The following is a 21,527-nucleotide window of genomic DNA, read 5'->3' on the forward strand; positions in this document are numbered from 1 at the left end:
CGGCGCGGCTGGGGCGGGCCGCGGCGGCCCCGCCCGAGGCCCGCTTGGAAAGCGTGCGGGCGCTGGCGGGTCTGTTCCGGGAGGAGCAGCCCAGGTTAGCGGGGAGGAGGGGCCGCCCGCGGCCACGTGGGCCGGGGGAGGGAGCTCCGGTCAGCGGGGAGCGGCGGGCTGGGGTGGGCCGTGTGTTGCCGGCGGGCAGGGCTCGCTCGGCTCGGCTCTGCTCCGCTCTGCTCCGAACGCCGTCGTGGCCCTCGGGGTGTCGGCTGCGGGCTCCGCTACGAAAGGGGCCCGCGGAGGAGCGGCGGGGTGCCGCCGGTTCCCTGCCGTGAAGTCTCTTGCTTGCCCCGGGGCTGTTCGTGTGGGACTCGGGGGTCACCTGTGGGGACCGGTGGGGGGGTGACTCGTCCCTTCTCCCCTCTTTTCCCTCGGGGTCCCGTGGGGGCCTGGCAGTCCACCCGTGCCCCTGCGCCTGTGGCAGGCCCAGGGCAGGGAGGAAGGGGTCGCGTCCCCCAGTCACGGGTTGCCCTCCTAGGCGGGTGCGCCCAGGTGGGTTGGAGTAGCCGCTGTGGGGCAAAAAGCCACGGTGAGCCCCGCAGGGTGGCTGGAAGTGGGGTAAGGCCTGCCGCGTGAGGCCTTGCTGGGCCACGGTTTCGTGCCGGCCTGAGACCAAGGCCTGGGGACGAGGGTGGAGGTTGTAGGCCTCGGCGGGCACTGGATGGGCTGCGGTGGGGGGACAGGTTGGGTGCCCCTTAGCATTTTTAATATAGGGAAAGAAAGCATGGGGTTACCAGAGAAAGCAAGGGGCTGGTATGGAGCATTGCTGTGCCTGTAAAGTCAGGGGGACCTCTGTGATACCGCACAACAATTGGCTTCAGTAGAGGTTGGGCCTGCATGGAGAGGTTCAGCTGCATGAGAGGGTTTGGAGTCATTTTTGCTCTTCTGGAAGGTGGGAGGAGGCACAGGTTGGTGTGAAGCTTGTGCTCGCTCCTCTCAACAGTAGCTGTTTGAAGGTTATTGCACCTAAGAACTAAGAAATCAGACTTCTAAGCTTAGCATAAAATTGTGGGGGTTTTTTTGTTTTGGGGTTTTTTTGTTAATTCCCAATACTATTTTTGTTAATTAAATTCCTGTTTAAAAGTGGTGGTGGTGGTAAGACGTACTTACAAACATGTTCATGGGATCTTTGCGTGTACAGGAGACCTTCTTCTGGTGTTCATCTCAATTTCAATTTCTCAAGAAAGAGAGGAGGACCTGTGCAAATTTTGGGCTTACGTGCTGATGCTTTCTCTGCCTGTTTCTAGCCTTTCTCCCTGAAACCTCTGCCATTGTGTTTTACAGAGGAGTAGATATTCGCCGAAATAGCCAGGTTTTGCGGGTGCAGGTGGGCAGGAAGAGAGGCACTGTAATTGCCCTTCCAGAAGGACAAAGCTGTAGTGTTAGCTTACATCCTATAGGATGTGACAGAATGGATCTGAGAGCAGCTTTGGCAATAAATTTGCCAACTGTGGAAAATACTGTTGTTGGTGCTGTTGAACGAGAAGACACAACCCAATGGATGTTTGGTATATGAAATTGTGATATTTAGTGACAATTCTTTTGTTGTTATGTGATTGTTCAGTGCTTGTGGAAACAAAATAATTTACAAATGTGAGTTCTAGTGGTCTGTGATTCAGAAGCAAATAAGGTGAGGAAATAATGCCCCAACTACGAGACCATGGTGTGGAATTTGGGAGACTTGAATTCAGCTGTGTGCTTTATTTGGGACTTCCAGTGCTTTTGAGCAGATGTTATGCTTCCATTACTAATGTTACAAAAGGAAGAAAATGGCATTATTTTATTACCAGGAATATTGTGAAGTTAAATACTCTAGAGGCTTTTTAGGGACTCTGCTTACAAGAGTCGAATTGTGTAAGTACCTAAAACATAGAGTAGTAATGCAGAATTGCAAACTTCTGGGATATTTGCATAATTCCTGCCTAATTTAATGATTTTTGGAGCCGTGTCTTTTGAACATGGTTGCATTAATGTTTTTAACTCAGTGTTCACTAGGATGTTATTGTGTACAGTTTCTATTTTTAACAGTCAAGCACTTGGGTCTTACAAGGAGTGACAGTAATCTTCCTTTTGGCATGAATACATGAATTCTGACTCTCTGTTTTGACTTAATACAAAACTGTGCATGTCTTCCTTGTCTGAGAGCTGGGCTGCTATATCCTTTGCTTCTGCTTTCTTTTGTATTCCTGCAGAATACTTCATGCTGAAATCAAGGACAGGTGTCAGTAGCAAATTGTGAAGATCCTGTCTTAGGCAACAAAACATAGGAAACACGTTTATGGAATATCCACAGAGCAGTTCTGAATGAATTTCAAGGCCTGTTTACAATAGAAGGTATTTTTTTAATCTAAAAGCTACTTAGCAGGCTCTTTGCTAGTTTTATAGATCAATATTTAAATATTAGGGAAAAGGTTATGGAAGGAAAATATTTTCCTTTTCAGAAATACATTTTAAATACTTGTAGCTGCTATTTTTATCTGTATGTGAATCTTTGTCATACTGCTGGAAAAAGATTATTTTTTTTTTTAAAACAATGGTTGCAAGCATTGCTGGGGACCAGTTACCTGAAATCACCCTTGACAGATTTCTTAATGTCAGCTAAACACTTCATGCCCTCCTCGCTAATTTGAGAATTTTGGGTTTTGTGCAGAAAGATGATTTTAATTAAAATTCCTTTGTAGTACACACTCAAATTGCAATGATGTATAAATGCTTAAGTACAAGAGTTGCACTTAAATTTTCTCTGAATAGAATCCTGCTTTACCAAACCTTTAAGTCATTCCTTGTTCATTTAGAATAACTTTTGCTTGTTCACTTAGGCTTTTCTTTTCTGTTGTAGGAAGAGATTTGATTTCTGCCCCAAAAGATCTGGCTTAGGAACGTTCATTTTCTTTCATAGTGTGCAGAGAGAGAGGTTTGGAGTTCTCTCTCTCTTCACTGATATGTAAAAATCCACATCTACTTCCATGTTCACAGTGAGGACAGGCACTTCCTTGTGTACCTCACACTTGCTCTGTTACAACACACAAGAGTTTAATCTTCATATTTTACTGGAAATATCTACACTCTTAGTTGTGGGTTTTTTTTTATTTTCAATCTAATATTAAGAGAAAAGTTGTCACAATGGCCCAGTATGCTTGTAATCCAGTAACTGACTAAAACTGTTCTGCTGCATAACTAGGTAATGAGAGTGGAAACTTTTCCAGGATAAGAATAACTTTAAGGTGTCCTTTTACTGGTAGAGTCACAGAAACATGCACAAAAGTACTTGCAGTTTTTTTCACTTCTGTTTTACCAATTTCAAATGATTGAACGTTGTACAATAGTATATGTTTTGCACTGACCACTGACTTCTGTATTTTGAAGCTGGGTCAGGAAATGACCAGTTTCATGTGATAATCCAACACAGGGCATAGGCAAATATAAAGTGAACTGGAGCTGGACTGAGAGTTTTCCTATTTTAGAATAATTTCAGTGTTTAAAAACTCATCTGACTAACAGCTAATGGTTCTGTATGGCATCTTCACTCAACAGAGAAGACATGGCTTTTGTGTGTTTGGGATGGGGTCTGGCTGGGTGCTCCTTTACCAGACCATAGCTCTTCTGATGTTTAGAAAAACTTGTGTCTGGATGCACTTACCATGGGTACTGTGGTACGTCAGCCACTGAATCTTTTGGCATACATGCCTGTCATGGAACGGCAGGAGCTGCATCACTTCTTGCAAGTTAAAGGTTCAAGTCCCATGAATGTTTTTTTCTTATGTCTTTAAAAAAAAACCCAAATTCCAAACCTTCTTTCTGTTTATAGAAGCTCTACTGTATTCTTTATGGCTGAGGGCCAGCTCTGCCCCACTTCGGTGTTTTCCCCTCAGTATTACACCACTGTAAAAAGTGTAAACTGTGGTGGGTTTTTTAACGTAGATGGAGATTGTGTAAGTGTGTTGGTCTTGATCAACAGTGAGGTTGTAGAATGAAATACATATTTCCTGGAGATCTGAAATCTAATGTTGTTTTGAGTTAGTGATGACATTTGTGTACATTGTTGTATTTCTTGCAATGCAAGTGCTCTCCCTTTGTAAGTCTACTCCACACCTTAACAGACCTCGATATTGCATGCACTGTACTGTCAGTAAGATGTAGATGAACATGAAAGTGTCACTATTGGAGCAACAAGAATGGTAAGAGGCGTACAAAATGTGAACTGTGAGTAAAGGCTGAGAGAATTGGTTTTATTTAGTCCAGGAAAAAGAACATGGCAGGAGCAGGGGTGGGAAATACAATAGTCTTCAGACATGTCTAAAGGTGTTACAGATAGGACATGTAGACGTGGCACTTAGGGAAATGGTCTAGTGGTGGAGCTGGCAGTGTTAGTTCAACGGTTGGACTCAACGATCTTAAAGGTCTGTTCCAACTTAAATGATTCTATGATTCAATGGTTTGGTTTATGGACATGTGATCACTTGTGATAAAGAGTGGGTAGAATTTCTAATGGTGTAAATGTTTAGGCATTTGGACGAGCAGCAGAACACGGGTAATACTCTATCATCCACTAATGTTTGATCAAGAAATTTTTAAACTCTCCCTTAGGAAGAGTGTTCTGTGTGAATATATTTTGTTTAATATTACTTTCCATTTCATCTCACTTCTGTTCATAGCTTAGGAGGTATTTTTCAACCTTATGTTTCAGATCCTAACCTTCCTGTTTGATCTTGAGTACACGACAAGTCTGTTTAAGATTCAAGGAGGCTGCGTCTGGATGTTCCTTTTTTGACTCTGGTCAGAAGTATGGGATGAGCAAATTTATTGAACTTTCCTGTAGCGATGCCATAAACGCTCTTTGGCGTGGCTTCTTTTCACCAGCACGTAGTATCAAAACCAAGTTAGCAGTGTTTGTAATGTGTTGCCCTCAGATCCTTTCTGAACGTAGAATCAGGGGAGAGAGTATGTGAATAGCTGTGGTTTGGAAATGTTGTGCATATCTGCATGACATATCTGCAGATGTGCATGTCAGTCCTGTGGAGTCTGGTGAATCTATGTGATGCAGCAGCATCAGCTCTCTCATCCATTCATCTAATATCTGTCTGTATGCTTATGGTTTTGTAGTGTTGTTTTCCTAGGTCTTGATACTCTAAGAAGTGGCATGGTATTTTTTGTGTTGGGGTAGTTGACTGCTGAAGTAGACAGAGTTGACTTTCTCCCTTGGCTTTGATTCACACACTTCAGAATGATGCTAGTGCAGCCACCGGCTTTCTTCACAGCTTCTCTTTCTCCCTTTGGTGAAATTTGTGGCAGGCTGTTTTATAATAGAGCTTCTGATACCACCTTCTGAAACTTCTAGTGCTGTACATCTAAACTGTGTTCATTAATTAAAGCAATTCCTAATTCTTAAAACAACATGCAGTGTCATGGATAAACATGCTAGCTATATGCGTTATAGAGACTTTCTTTTTTTTTTTTTAATTAAGATTCCAAAGAGCCATTGGAGAGCTGTGAGGAATACAAGTAATATACAACTCTCTCACAGGCCCTTTTCTGAAAAGGCTGGTGGGATGATTGTGTGCATATATTTTGCTCTTTCTACTTGAAGGACCTTCTGTACTATAGATAGTTAAAAACTGTTGCAGAAACATCTTTGGGTTTACGGTAAGAAGTGTAACTGTCATAATATAGGCTTTTTGATAGCAGTGTATTTTTTGTTCACTACGAATTTATTTATTTATTTCAGAGAAATGGCAAAAGAAAGTATATTTCGGGATCTCCTGGAAATCCTGATGAGCGCCTCAAGTGAAATTGAGCAGGCCGATAAGGGCTGCTGTGAACTGGTAGATCGAGACACCTGCCTGCTGCTCATAGCAGAGTGTTTCAGATGTCTGAGGAATGCCTGTGTTGAGTGTGCCAAGAATCAACATGTCATGAGGTATAGTTATGATCCATTTTAACACATACAAAAATATAACCTTCTGATGTTTGTGTGGTTTTATATAGAGATTCTTATTTTACACTGCTGTGTTAGTTGATGTATTAACTGGTATTTCCTGCTTGATGCAGTCACTTGAAATGAAGTATGCAAGAACCAAAAATAGCTGACCTATTTGTAGGTCAGAGTTTGGGGCACTGCTGAATAATAGAACAAAGTGTTTGTGTCCTTAGTATGAGTTTTTTCTCTTGTTTCTTTAATTTTTTGGATAACATAATAAGTAAATAGTTTTAATTATCAGTTACAGGATAAGGTACGTTTAGAGCTGTCTGGTACTCATGGCAAAGTATAGCGTGTAGAATTGTGCATATCAACCCTGATACGTGTAGTAAACTGGTATTAATGGATAATAAGTAGTCACCCTGGCTCCTTAAGCTATTTAGCCTCTCGGGGGTTTTTTTGTCTGCATCTGTTGCAACATTGAGGGGATGCTTGGGATACAACCAGCTGTAGTTCCTGAAAATCTGGTACTCTACCTGCTGTCTTTGTTGTTTTTTTTAAAAACAAACCAAACCAAAACAAAACAAAAAAACACCCCAAAACCAACAACAAACACTCCCCCTCCAAGAACTTAAGACCGACCAACCAAGCAACCAAAAAAAAAAAAAACCAAACCCCAAACCCATTGCAAGTTTGTTAGATAACAAAGAATTGTTGTGGAGTACAGTCTTAAAATTTGGTTTCTTGGGAATTGTCGGATTTGGTTTATTGAACTAAATATAATTTTGACATGACACAAAGTTGCAACTTCTGTGCTGGGGCAGAATTTTGTTAATGCCACAAAAGTTGCAGGACTTTTTGTAGAAGGCATTAGTTTTAGAATAAGGTAAATGTAAGTTCAGGCTCTTACCTTTTTGTTCCTGGCAGTGCTAGCACTTGTGATCAGGTTGTGGGTCAAGGAACCAATCTGACAGAAGATTTATATGCTTGTTTATAAATTTTTGCTAGGTGGATGTTCAACCAGACTGGGTTCCTTATTGTAACTTACTGTAGCTCCATAGTTACTTGTTAAAACAGGGTGAACAGAATTGCATGGCTGGGAGTTGGTAGGATTGCCTTTTTCAGTAGCGTGACAAATACAACCTAGTTATGGATACCTGAATTCCATTAGAAAGTAAAAACTAATTTTTTACTTTTTAATGGAATTCAGATATCCAACCTGCTTCTGAACAAAAACGTGCTCTGCACTGGTCATACTTGTGCTGTGTACTTGCCCTTCCTAGGCAGTTAGCGTAGCCTTGCTCACGTGGAAGCTGAATGCTAATAATTGTGCTGTCCCTTAGACTGCAGGAGGGGGAAGGCCTGTAGAAAGCTCTGACCATGCTTCTAACAGTGAAGGACTCAGTGGGTCACTCGTTGGATACTGTTTTGGCTTTCTAGCAGCATAACAATTTATGGTCCTTTTAATATCGCACTGGGTGCTTTGAGCCAGCTGTGTATTAGCCATATGTTTGTGTTGATTTTAAACGGTTGCAAATGCACGACTTGTTTAGGAATTAAATGTCCTGAATGATCAAAAGTTGTGAATGGAAGGAAAATTATGTGCCTTTGATGTTGAAGTGTGCGACATTCAGATATTCCCCCAAAAACCCCACCCCAAACTACAAATTGTTTGATCAAAATTGAAGCTGATTGTTTCTAGGAAAGAATGGAAAGATTGTGAACACATGGATTGCATAACAGCTTTTAAACTATTGCGGAATATGAAGCGTTGTTCCTTCCAGGGTCAGTTCTTCTTCTTTGTGTGCTGTGAAGAAATTTGGGGTCTGAAGGAATGGGAAGTGCTTTAATAGATTGTATGTATACCAGTGTGCATGTGTGTATTATATATTTATAAATGTATCTTTGGCTTCTCTTCTGTGTTAGAACTTAATGAGAAGGAGTATGTGTTTGTCAGAAAACATCTGCAGAAGACAATTATTCAGTATTCATATGTGATGATATATTTTTTAAGTAACTGATGGATGGGTGTGAAGGTTCGGTAGAGATGGTATTGCCATGTTCTGCAGTTTCAGCCATTCTGTCTTGGCTGATGCCACTCTATCTTGGCTGATCTCAAAAAGTGTGACTACTAAAGTACAAATGAGTTAAAAGCTGAAAACTTCATCTGCTTGTACTGTATTCTTTGACTTTCATTTTTTACTCCTGTTGCATGCACGTCCTGGCATGTATGTTGTTTGCCTCCAGGATTGCTGATCTCTGGCTGTAGAATTATTTTGGTGTTTTTGATTCCAAATGGCTTCACTTGACTCATTTATCTTCGCTATGACCATGTTTTTTCATGTCTGGAAATGTTCAAGGTCAGGTTGGATGGAGCTTTCAGCTACGTGGTGTAGTGGAAGGTGTCCCTGCCCATGGCGCAGGGTTTGGACTAGATGATCTTTAAAGGTCTCTTCCAAGCCATTCTGAGATTCTACCTCTGATTCCTTCTCACTGGAGAAAGGATAATGGATTATTTGACCTTCCCTGTTTTCCTCTGAGAGTTTTGTATGTTTCCCTTTGAACTGGCCCTGTTCCTCTGATGGCTGCTAATCACTCTGTTGGTATTTAAAATCCTCAAAGTTTATTACTAAGTAATGTACATTGACGCTTTCCCTGAACACTTGAACTTCAAACAAAGTTTTTACACAAATAAAGCTGTTTAAATTACAGGAATAACCTGCTAATTTTGAACATCTGATTTAGAAGAGTAGCAAAAAGAGAGGAAGGGGTACTTAGCTCTGAAGGTGCTATGTCCAGAATTGTTAATATGCAGGCTGATGCAGTAAACCTGTTCATTTTGCTTCTGATGGTAGTAGTGTGGCTACTCATAGTCAGGAACAGTTAAGCAGGAGAAACTGCTTTTTATTTCAGAGTTTCTGAAGATGTTAAAGACTTGCTGTTAACTTCAGTGAAAAGCCTTTTCACTTTATTTGAGTGTATTTCAAATCAAGTATGGTTATTTTTTTTTTTTTCTCCAATTTAATAATAGGAACTTGGGTCTCATCTCTACGTCTGTCCATTTGATCAAATTGCTCCATGGAATACAAATCAAAGAAGAATTGTTATTGACTGGTAAGGCTGTGGATTTTGTTAAATATATAGCCTGCACTGTATTTTTTTTATGTGGGAAGTCTTGTGGTGGTATGATGTCCCCTTACTGATGTATTTTTTTAATAAATAAGCTTAATTGTTTCTTGAATTGCAGTTAAGAATTGGGGGGGGCCTTCTCTTATGCTGCTTGAAAAAAATCTCAGCTCCAAGTCTAGTCCAATTGTATTTTCCCTCAACTGTTCCCTGTAGATTGATAAAGGAAAGATATGTTGAAATTCTTTAAAATTAACTAGGATATTTGAGCGGCAGGAAGGAAAAGTTCTTGTAATACCTCCATTCAAAATATGTTTGCTGTTTTTCTGTCTTTTTATTTGATCTGCAAACATAGTGAAATGAAGAAATACTCCTTTTTTATTTTGATGACACTTGAAATAATTTATCTGATTCCAGGAAACAAATTTTGGCTGTGACTTATTTAAAATTATTTTTTAATTTGCATTTCTGTGCTGTGGTTGCTGGCCAGTCAGGGTAGTATCTGCCAAGAACTAAGTACTGATCTGAGTAGTGTTCACATTTCCTCAATGAATGAGTTTTTTCTTTTCTTTTCATGCAGTGAAGAAAAAATCTGACTGTAGTATTCTTCCTTCTTAATGGCAGTTATTGCTACCAATTTCTACCAAACTCATTTCACTGGATGTTAAGGCATTTTCAGTAATCCTCTTCACAATCTGCGTTTCCCTGTGTATGCATGTGGAGCTTGATACAAGGCATTGGACCCCAGTCTTTACCGTCTGTGGTTGGAGAGAGCAGGGAACATTTGGTTTCTCTTGCTACTTTTATTTCTTTTCACTCCCATTACTTGGATGAGGTTTTTACTGGGTTCCTGTTGCTGCTTTTCTATCATTTTGCAAAAGCAAGTGAAACTACTGTCATACAGTAACTTACCCTCAAACACCTTTATGAAGCTGGGAAAGAGCAGTGAAGTCCAGGATACAGTTTTTCCTTTTGCTGCTATATTTGGCTCAAAATGAAGCCTTTCAGGCATGTGACGGTATTATGCTTAAGCCACGTTCATTCCTTCACCCGTTGCTGGAATCCTCCTTCCAGGGAAGGATCAATGATGCTAGCACAGCCCTTCAGTGTGGGAGGACGAGAACTAAACCCTGTGGGTGGCAAAAAGAGGGCTTGCTCGGTGACCATAAAGAGGAGGAACTGATAGGACACAGGAGTGACTCTCAAGCTGTGTCACAGGGTTGGACAGGGAGGACTGGGAGAAGGCATGGAGGGCAAGAATGTCCTGCCCCACAGTTGTGAACCCCTCTATAGACCACTAAGAGAAAAGGAAAAGCGATGGGAACTGAAATGCTGGCTTTGTCCAGCCTGACATTGTCCCTCCTAGGGTCCTTGACAACTTTAGGCTCGAAAGTCTGTCCTGGGCAAGTGGACTTCCCACCTTCAGCTTACTCAAGGCATCAGGAATTGGCGGTGTGAGAATACCACCTTTCAGTGGTGCCTCCCAGTATCTAGAGGAGAGTGAGCAGGATGTACCCTTTGCTGGTTACATGCGTGGCCTGAGGTTTCCCCCTTAGTCTTGTGGCTGCTGACCCCTCCTTGATGGGTTATCATATGCATGCATGCAGTTCTGCTGCTGGGACCTGAAGAAGCAGCAGTGAATGTTACTCAGCAAAAAAGAAAGGAGGGGGTGGAACCCAGTAACTTGATTAACTGCTTCAGACTCCTTTTCCTAGCCAGAGGATGTTGTAAAATCTCTTTCTATCAGCATTGAAAATTAAGGGGGGCATTGACCAGAAAGTTTTTAACAGTATCTCAATAAAAAGTGTTTTGTGACCGTTACTCTTCGTATCTGTTCAACAAATGGGTTTGAGTTGTAACTAAAATTTGATGTATTGACCCAGGATAGATGGTTTGTTTGATAGTGTATGTAGTATTGATCTCATTGAGAAATGTCTGTGATGAGCATGGCTGAGGTATTCCATTTATGTTAGTACAACAACAACAAAAAAATAGACAAGCAAGTGTTGCTAATTCCTTGCTGAGTGATCTGTTGAACTTTGTTCTAAGTGAAAATTAAGCTAGTGCCTAGAGCACCAGCTCCTTCTACAGGGTATACCTCAGAAGTTAACAGTTACATTCAACTGTAGATTATTAGTGGTACTTTCAAAAGTGAGGCAAAGTGGCCTTGAATAGGACTGTTGAAACAGAAGCAAGCCATGAAATTGTTACTGTGTTTACTAACTACATTTCTGCTTCATGATTCTCCTCCTCATATTTCATATAGGAAATTGGGTCACAAGGCTAGAGTAGCATGTGTATTTTGTTCTAGCAGATAATTAGGTGTTAAGTGGAATATTTCAGGTTGTTCATTTGGATATGTGTCCCGTTTCCTCCTTTAAATGGCTGCTTGGATTTGATGATTCCTCTCGGTGCCTGTTTATATCCTTAAGGTATTTTAAATACCTTCATGTTGCGTCCATAGCAACAAAATACAAGGATAAGAGGTAATCCTGTATTGCACAGTGAAAAACAATAATGTTTCAGTTCGTGTCCCTGTGACAAATTCCCAGAGCAAGTTATTGTAGGCTAAATAAATTTGAAGTTGCAACATTATTATATTTATGAAGAGGAGAGATTGAAAATTCTTTATGCAAACTTATTTTAACCTGATCTGTGGTATGTTTTCACTCTTTTATCTGTTGGTAACTTAAGACTTGTAAGTCTCTGAGTGGTGTGGTAGTTTTTGTAGGAAAGTTCAGTGTAGTACAATTTGTAATGGATAAACCCATAAATGAAATAAAGTATATATTCTCTGGCCACTACTGTGACCAATGTGGTGGTTCTAAGGGAGGGGACGAACTGCCTGTTCTAACAATATATTAGTGATCAAAGCAGCAAAAAAGGAGGTGCTGTGCAAAATGGTGTGATTAAAAACTGTTGCTTAGATTCATTCAATTAAATTCAGACTCCTTTACATCATCTCTGCTAGGAGAAATACTTTTTTTAGTACTTTATCTTAGGCCAAAGTGTTACATACATGGTTAATTTGGTTCCTCACTTCAGTATATTTACTGAAACAACTCTACTGCAAGTTTTCAGTATATCTCTTTTTTTCTTTTTTTTTTTTAATGCTATAAAAAGTTAGATAACTTCCTGTATGCTTGTAATATACTTGTCCCAGCCAGCTGTGGAAAAAGCTGTTGTTTTGAGTACATGATATGCCACTAAGGCAATGGGGCAGAAAATCTGAAGGTAAGTTAGTGTGTCTGTCCTGGAGTAGCTCTTTAAGGCTTCAGATAAGTTTAAAAATAACTAGTTAATTGATACATATGGCATATAAAGGTTGTCCAACCCCAACTGCAAGCCAGCCATCCCTGTAATAATCATCTTTCTTTTTAATACGTATATTAAAATAACATTTTTAGGCCTTTACTGTACGGTGTTGCTACAGATAGCTGTTTTTCCCCATTCTTCCTCCCTTCTTATTTCCCAAGTTAGTTGTAGTTGCGTTCCATAGCCTAGTTTCTCTTCTCGTACTTGCTTACAATACATAGTAGTAATTTGTCTTGAGCAATTCATATTCTGTAGTACTTAGAGACTGGAACCTGCTCGAAGGAGTTGCAGAGTGAAAGCCAACAGCTAGATGAGTGCAGGCGGTTGATGGGCAATGATGCTTAACAAGTGTTAACAATTTGTAGCCCTTCTTCTGGGCAGTGTCAAGACTGATTTGTCAGATATGTCACACATACTTGTAAATGTGCTCTGTTTTCTTATTGCTCCAGCAGTCCTCCCTCCTTCTCTCTGCAAGAGAGAGAACTTCCCGGTCAAGTAGAGAAAAATTCAAGTGCCACACTTCTTGTGACAGTATCTGAAAACTGGTTACAACTATATATGCTGAAAGTCTAGGAAGCGAGTGATTGTGTAAGGACATACTTAACCTTTTAGATTACAGAGCTTGCATATTCCTGGTGGGAAGACAGAGAAGATGACAAATGCTGCGCCCCTCTCCCCAGTTCAGAATTAATTTGAATAGGGATTGAAGATGCAGGAACTGTACCTACTCCTGCAGAAATGCTGCATGCAAGAAGGTCCGTTACATTTCTTCGTTAACTGATTTGAGACCACAGTCTTCCGACAAATAGCTAGCAAGATACTCAAAATTTTACTTTGAGTCTTAGGAAAAAAATTAAGTTTCTGCAGAATATAGATTTAATGGAATTTTCGTAGTACCCTCTCCGTATCCCTTTTGGGTTTAGGTATTTTTTTTTTAATTAAAAAAAAAAAGCCTCATCATAACAAGCTTTTTTTTTTTTTTTTTCTGCTGCGGGTACAAAGACCAAGAACACTTGCCAGAGGAGCAGGCTGATGAAGCTGCCAGATGAACTTTAACTGAACTTAAAGCAGACCCAGATCTCTTAAGAGCTAAGAAGTAGTTCAGTATGTTAGGGATTGCAGCAGACATAGGAAATATCCTTGTCAGAAGCCCAAGTAGAAAATCTCCTTCACTTCATAGCATGTGTCTTGGTTTGGTTGTGGGGTTGGTTTTTTTTTTTTCCCTTTTTCCTATGGCAAATCTTAAGCTTTCCAGCAGAATCTAGCAGACCTTTGGGAAGGTACGTTGAGGTTTGTCAAGATGATGGATCTTTAGATTCCAGAGTGCAAGATCTGGATTTAGGATTCATCTCTGAAATCTGGGAAAAAACAGGTAGCTTTGCTTGTCCTTAATAAAATGCAGTGAGGGCATGCCTGTTTTGAAGCAAGCTTATGTTCAGTAGGCTGTGTCCCATTTGATCCTTTCATTGATTCCCACCCCCACCCCATCCTGGACAGAAGGAGCTTTAATCTTTTTGTTTGTAAATAGATCTTCTCAAACCTTTCACCGCTTCAAAATATTGCCGATGCTGAAGAATGTGCTTTGAATTCCAACATAATTGCTTAAAAAGTATTTATCTGCCAAAATACTTTTCTCTCCTCTAGGATGAAAAGGCATTGAATGCCTGATAGCTGCCCTGCGTGGGACAATTTGTTGTGCAAGTTCTCTGAATGAGTTGATTGTCCTCTCTGAGCGGAACTGAGTGCAACTGCACCGTATCAGCGGCAGAGCAATACTGCGCTGTTTGTGAGTGCCTGAGAGAGGTGCTCTGAGCATCGCGCCAGCATTCCTCTGTTCCAGGCTGCTGGTGATACTTGAGCTAGCTTTTAACCAAGTAGTGCACGTATTGTTATGCTGTGCTGGTGCCATGCCCCTTAAGTTTTTAGGGGTTTTACCCTGTTTGGTTAAGCCGCATAAAAATGCGTTAATGGGAGAATGTTAACAGCGTTATGTTTATGTCATGGGTACTCCTGGAGATCTCAGTCAAAATCAGGGTCCAGATATGCTAGCTGTTATACAAAGGTTTAGGTCAGTCACTGCTCTTAATGTTATGAAGTCCAGAAATGTTGGGTAAATTATAGTGAATGATAAGCTTGAATCCTTGAACAGGAATTTGAGTTTGCTTCCAATTTTCTGAAAAGTGTTCAGGTGTAGTTAAACTGCTACAGATACTCTATTCAGAACAGAACTTAAAACATTCCTGTAAAAGCAGTGATGAAAGATGACTCTATGTAAATTTTTTAATACTGTGCTTATTATAGTAACTTGAGCATTTTCTGGTAGGATGTTCAGCAACATGAATATCATATGTCTAACACCTGTTCACAACTCCTTTCTTGAGGGAAGATGTGTGGGGAAATATGGAATATCTTGTTTTAAACATTTTCCAAATACTTAAAATGCCATGTACTTAACAAGGGAGCTATGCAGAAATGTTTCTTGCTTTGAGCAGAAGAGGAGAAAGCCTGTGATGCTGTTCAGGTAAAGATGACCATGATGAATCTGAAACTTCTTCAGTGCTTTTTTTTTTCCTCTTCTGCCTGCCAGAAGCATTAATGATAACTTGGGTTCAGGTTCAGTTAGTGTTCTTTAAGTACATACACTGATTTGGACCTGGTCAGCTATCATGTGTATTTTCTTTTAGTTAATGAAAAAACAGTTGTTCTTGACCCATTGCTGCCTTATGGGTTGATCATGGTCTAGGAATAAAGTGCATTGGAAAGTACTTTATAATCTGTCAGCGTGGAAGAGAAGTACTCTGCAGAAGAAATGGTAATAAGTAACCTTGGAATTCAGAACTCTGTAAAAATAAAAACAATATCACTCCTTCACAGACATTAAAAAAAAAAAAAGCATAAGGGTGTGTGTGTGCTTCAGAAATATTTAAGAGGTAAGGAACCTAGGCTATATATAGCTTCCAGAGATGGTATTTGTTGCAAAAGCCAGATGGGATGGAAGCATTTCATCTTTGATGAAATAACAAGACAAAAACTTTCTCCTGAGGTCTGCAGGAGGAGAACATCATATGATTGAGCAAAGAAGGTTACTTGATTTCTTTGTAAACTCTTGAAGCTGAAGGCATGCTGTGTTCAAAAAGCCACTGAATTATAACCTGTAGGAGTTAATGTAGTACAAGAAAATGATGTTGACATTTTGTTATGAGAGATCCCTGAAAAGAAATGGGGAGAGATCAGAAATTCCCAGCAGCTGCATTGGGTGGCTTATCCCTTTCTAAAAAGTTGTTAATTCAGGGTCATTTTCAAGGGTTTATAGAAAAAGAGATGTTTAATCAAATGGTTTTGTTTTCCTGAAGAAGAATCTGAGCAAAACTGGGAGCTTTGAGTTGTTATGTTTGCAAAAGTATTCCTGAAAACAAAAATGAATGAATACCAGTTAAGTGATTCAAGTGATTTCTACTTCCTCAAGAGAGGCTAGGAGAAGTAAACCTTTCTGTTCTGTCTTCAGTCAGTGAAACAAAACATGGGATGTTTCTTTGCTCTGACCTGTTCCTAGTTCTGCACTCAACCATTTGCAAATTGGCATTGCACTGGAAAACTGAGACTGGGTAATTTTGAGGGTATGGGAAAGCAGGGGGAGGTGGTGGTGGTCTCAAACCTGCCAAAGAACACTAAATTGATTTTCCTTTATTCTTTTTAAATGGGCAGCCATGTGTCCTTAACCATTTCTTGATTCTTGTCAATATTTATCTATCTATTTATTTATTTTCTTCCCCTAGAAGGCAATGGCAACAGCAGCACTGTTACTTTTGGTCCCATTAAAACAATTGTATCTTGGCAATAGGAAAATGAGCTAGAAGTAAATACTCAGACCTTTTCAGAATGCATCTGAGTGGTACCTTTGCAGAACCAGTTAGTTTGAAAATGAGGGCATTTAGGGCTTATGTACTGACATAGGAGTCTAACTAATCTGTGGCCTGTTTTTGATACTTTCTTTTTTTCCTGTACCTTATCATTTGGAATGACAGGACATTCAGCAAAGTATTTTGAATTAACAGGAAAGAGAAACAGAGCGGTCAACTACGGAGCCTAAACATTCTTTAACGAATGCCAATATTGACTGAAGGAGGCTGTCTCTTATCTTTTGTGCTTCTTTGTTATTTCCTGTTCAGTATCTTTCATGTTTCTGTTTTATTCTTTAAAAAATTTGCATTCTGTTTTCGCTGCTTTTTGTAGGTCTTTAATCATGTTGCACTGAATGGTTTCATTTCCAAATTACTGCTTGTGTTTTATATATGAAAAATAAATATTTTAAAATATACCTGGAAAGTGTGATGGAACAGTAAATTTTTTACTAGACAGACATCATAGCAAATCAGAGCAAATATCCAGAGCTCACCCAGTGCATTTGGGAAACCAATGCTAAGTTTTATTACCTATAAACAGAGATCTTTTTTGCTGTCTAAACAACAAGTGTCTCCACACAGGCTTGGTTATATGAATTTGATTGTAATGTGATTACAGTTGGAGAAGATGTAACTTTTAAATTGTATCCTGGAGCCTCTCAAACACAATGGCTACTAAATTTAAACCAACAGGACTAAGGAAGGAAAGTTAATCCTTCCTCTGTTCCCACATCAGTCCCAGCTATATTTATCTCTGGAGGAGAATGAATACCATTTTGTTGGGGAATTTTTTTGTTGTTCTTGTTTGTTTGTTTTTGATGGGTTTTTTTGTGAGCAAATACTGTAAATTATTACGCTGCAGATTTGTTGTACAAATTGTATGTTACGTGCTGATTTACATGGAATGAGGGAATAAGTGGTTATAAAGCTTGAACCGTTTTACTTGTCACACAGAGTCAAAACATCATGAGCTGTTAATAGGTGACATTTGCCAATTTATGTTCATATTCATATTAGTGTTTCTTTCAAGGGAGAGGAAGTGGGAGAGAGCAGTTCCTGAATGGACCCACGGTCAATGAGGTTAATTCCCAAAAAGCAGCGTAAAAGGAGCATGCCTCAGTTGCTTGGAAGAAAAGAGAATTTAAAAATCTGCAGTTCCGTTTATTTTTGTATTTGGGGTTTCCTTTTGCTTACTGCTGGCATAATTAAACTACTTATGTTTTACAGCTTGCTTAAATGGGATGCTAATTTAAACAGACTTTTTTTAGCCATATAAATAAGGGACAGCCCTGATCTTAAGAGTTGCCAGTTTCCATGTGTGATCTTTGCTTTGTCTGTCTAGGCTTTTTGTATGGGGGATTGGTGCCAGTACTTTGCTGCCACTGTTAAAGTAAAAACTATAATTACATTGTCAAAATAATATTTATAGTATTTTCGGGGAATAATTGTGGGAGTGTGACGAATATATTATACTCATCAAACTTTTATGTAAACATAAGCATGAGTTTTTTATTTGAGTTATTGGTGTTGTTTTTGGCCTTTGTGTTTTTCCAATCTGTAAAAATAATATTGGGATTTTCATGGTCTTTGTAGCATTTGCAGAGTGTATGCCCTAACAATCAGTTGATACACTATCTGGTAGAAGTAAACTGCTATTTGCACTTGTATTGGGATTTTGGTTTCATGTTTCCATAGCTTAAGAAAATCCTGTGTTTTTTTGAGTTTTGCTATCCCCTAATTATTATAGCTCAGAGCATTTTACTACTTTACCAAACAGGAAAGTTTTTAAGTAATTGGTTTGTTCTCTTGGTACCATTTGGGGTTGTTCGGGGTTTGGGTTTTTTTTTTTGTTCCTTTTTGTGTTTAGCTCATTAATTTTTTTTTATTTTATTATTTTTTTAAATTGAAAGTGAGTCTGGGTGCTTTTGGAAGGTGACTCTGAACATCTCCCAGAAACATCTATCCTAGGAAGCAACTACAAGGTTTTCTAACAATAGACAGTTGCCCCTTTACTAGTTAACGGTACAGGAAGGACTTAGGCATTCTTGCTGCTGGGCAATGGTAAGTTACCAGATGCACAAATACTTCAGTCCTGCCCTATACTGCAGTTTTAACTTTACAACTGCTCTGTCTGAACTGTGTTTTGGTGAATATTGCCACAGCTTTGTAATGAACTGTCTTCAGAACATCTACAGCAAGGATTACAGCTGTGCAAACTTCACCCTTGCTAAGCATGTCAACCTGATGCCACCTTCTGTGGGTAAGAAGGTTCTCTTGGTCCTCATAGTTTGGTCCAAAATCCATTGAAGGCTGTGGAAAGACTCTGATTTGGGTGGGCCTTGGTTCAGTTCATTGTTCCAGGTCTTTGTTCTTTGGCCTTTTTTTTCAGAAACTGCAAAATAGGGAGCCAACTTTTACATCTCTTTCAGCTGTCTGCAGAAGGAACAGAGCCAAACCTGGACTAAGATGAGTCAAACTGTTGAATTGTCCTTAGTTAGCAAACACTGAATTCTCTTTAGCTCTTGTGCATGTAGTATTGCCTCTGTCTGCAGTGGTTAACTCTTGCTCCATGCAGTAAGAGTCCCACACTTTGAATCTTGTGCAGTGTGTACAGGCACAACTAACTGTGCCCTGCAGGGTTAGTACAGTAAACTATATTTATGTGATACAGCAGTAACTGTCATTTTGAGTAAATGCCAGTGTTGTTATTGTTTTCAGCCTCACACATCTCTTTGTGCACATGGCTTGGCTGTGACTTCTGGTATTAATATGGAAACTACACATGCCTTAATTTTTTTCTCATTTTATAACATCTGGAGTGGAGTGAAGTTTGAGGAGAGCAAGTTCAGACCCACTGAAGAAGGGCAGCTTTAGGACCAGGGACACTATTTAAATGCAACATTTTCTTATCTTAATGGAGGGAAAAAAAAAAAAAAGGAGGGAGTGGGGCTTTCAACAGGCCCTGGATCATCACTACTAGACTCCTGATACCACAGGCAACTGTAGTTGTAGGATCTTGTGTCTGAATATAGTAAGCTCTAGCTTGCTGTGTTTATCCCTTGTTAGTCCTTTGGAAGGCTCCCCTCTAACCTTTTTCTAACTCTGGTCTAAATGTCCTACTGAATTTGAATCCAGTGGTTCTTGATAGTGTTTTTTTTCCTACCTTGGGCTTGATTCTCTACTTGAGTCCTGTTGCTTCTGTAGTGACTGACTGATTTAAGCTGTGTTGAGCTGAATTACTTTATTTACTGTGGAGCATGAGTGTAAAAGTGAATTATTGCAGTGGCTTGTTGAGGTACAGTTTGAACTACAGATCAGATCCTGCCTAATGAGGTTCATTCACCTGTCAGATACTGATGACATGGATGGCATTGGAAGCAGACTTTGAAATAGTGACGAAAATGCTGGTGCTTTCCAACAGTTCAATGTTTGTTGCATTGATGATCAAAACTGTCCTTTCCATGGTACTCATGGAAAAATTTTTTGATTCCTGTACCGGGAGACAGAGGCGGTGACTGTCTCAGAGTCAATATAAATAATTTTGCTCTTTCTAGGAGAGGGATTAACCTGAGCTAATATCCTTAAGTTATAACAATTAGCAGGCCAGCGGGCTGCCTTGTAGGTTTCGCTTTTCTTGTTGCTGATACTGCTTTTAGGCAGTGTGTATAGCTGTTTTGTTTTTTTCTTGCTCCTGCAATTTGGAGGCTTTCTAGTACAGCCTGCCAAGATGTTGCTGATTTATGACACATGCGTAGTGGTTTTATAATGTGGACTGATATCCACTTGGAGCACAAAGGAAATGGGAGTTTGCTGATGTCTATTTAATTAGAATGGTTTCTGGTTACTTTGGTTGAGGATTGAAATGAACAGTAATGCCTATATTTCTGTGGACCTTTAAATACAGTGTTCTGTAAGCCCTTTCCTTCCTTCCTTGCTCTTTACTGTCCCCTACCCTACCAGCAAATAATGTCAACAGGATTCATAATGAGGCAGGTTTCTAATCTACATAAATACATGTGAATCAAAACTTGCAGAAATATCTGTAGATTTAAGATGGTCGCCATTGGTTGACTGTGGGGGAAAAAAAATTAGTGTTCTATTACGGATGGAAAATTTGTTCCCTGCCACCTTCTTTCGATGGAAAGGCTGTGGTGGTTTTGCTTTGCTCTGACACTGTGTGCTGAATCGGCAGCTCCCCAGGGCAGCTCTGGTGTGAGCAGGGCCATCATATTTCTGATCATCTTACCTTGCAGCAGCTGCTCGGTGGCTGTTTCTAGCTTCCCTTTACATCAAAGGCAGGAAGAGAAACCGGTCTTCGTCTCATAACTTGCTGCTAGACTTTAGCCAGAAAAGGGTGGGCATCAATGGGGTTTGCCAATTATGTACTGTCCCTAATAGAACCTGTTGTTATTGGCAGTGATGGGCATAGTGCAGGTCATATGCTTCTTCCCTGTCTTCTGGCTGTGATGGAGGAGAAGAGATAAAGGATATGTTTATTGTAAAGATTACATTATTTTCTTACAGGATATGACCAGATCTACGTTGTTTTTGTTTTTCCCAGCAGGGACATCTGGACCATAAGATCAAGGTGGGAAGAATAGGGTAAACAAACCTTTTAATGCAGAGAGCTTCCTGAAGACAGAGTGTCCTAAATATAATGTAGGGAGAGAAGCTTAACTGTTTTTACATGTACGGAGAGGAAATGCCCGTACTAAAGAGTCTCTCCCAGAGGCCTGAGAGTGCTATAGTTCTTCCTCCAGGGAAAGTGAAGATGGAAGAGGGGTGGAAAGGAGCTGGAGGAAGATCCAGGCAAAGAGAACAATGTGAGGCATCTGCTTGTCTTCGGGTAAACTGTTTGGATAAAAATCCAAGTACTTATAATGATGTAGAAGTTCACCATGGCATTCTCTCGTTCTTTTGATTATCACTGCCATGGCACAACTTCCAGATCTCCAGTTACGTGAGCATTGTTCTGGTGGAAAAGGAGGGGGCTGCCTGTAACTGTGGCTTTCCAGACACAAGCTACAAGACTTTTTTTTTTTTTTTTTTTTTTGTTTCCATTCTGCAGCATCTTTTTTTGCTAGCAGCTTTGGGATTGGAGAGAAATGCCTCGTGCCCGTCCTTCGCTTTTCAGTAAGAATTTTAGGGAATATTGCCAGAGTAGAAAGGATAAGTTATGAGATTTGTACCAGGAGACACCAGGTTCTTTCCCT

At 40.0% G+C, this 21,527-nt stretch overlaps 1 protein-coding gene across 2 annotated transcripts in view; it reads left to right on the forward strand.

Annotated features, from left to right (window-relative positions):
• The first annotated feature begins 8 nt into the window (after positions 1-8).
• ATXN10 (ataxin 10) overlaps positions 9-21,527 on the forward strand; it is a 104,645-nt gene continuing 83,126 nt past the window's right edge. Inside the window, exons 1-3 of one of the 2 annotated variants that reach the window (XM_010575284.1) lie at positions 9-94; positions 5,780-5,971; positions 9,003-9,085. In XM_010575284.1, coding sequence (XP_010573586.1) covers positions 5,784-5,971; positions 9,003-9,085 — 271 coding nt within the window. In that variant the 5' untranslated portion in view covers positions 9-94; positions 5,780-5,783. Of the gene's footprint in view, positions 95-1,879; positions 1,899-5,779; positions 5,972-9,002; positions 9,086-21,527 lie in introns of those variants that run through there. The other variant, XM_010575285.1, reaches the window with a different exon arrangement.

The sequence above is a fragment of the Haliaeetus leucocephalus genome, unplaced genomic scaffold (genome assembly GCF_000737465.1).
Source record: "Haliaeetus leucocephalus isolate CR32 unplaced genomic scaffold, Haliaeetus_leucocephalus-4.0 Scaffold473, whole genome shotgun sequence".
NCBI lineage: Eukaryota > Metazoa > Chordata > Aves > Accipitriformes > Accipitridae > Haliaeetus > Haliaeetus leucocephalus.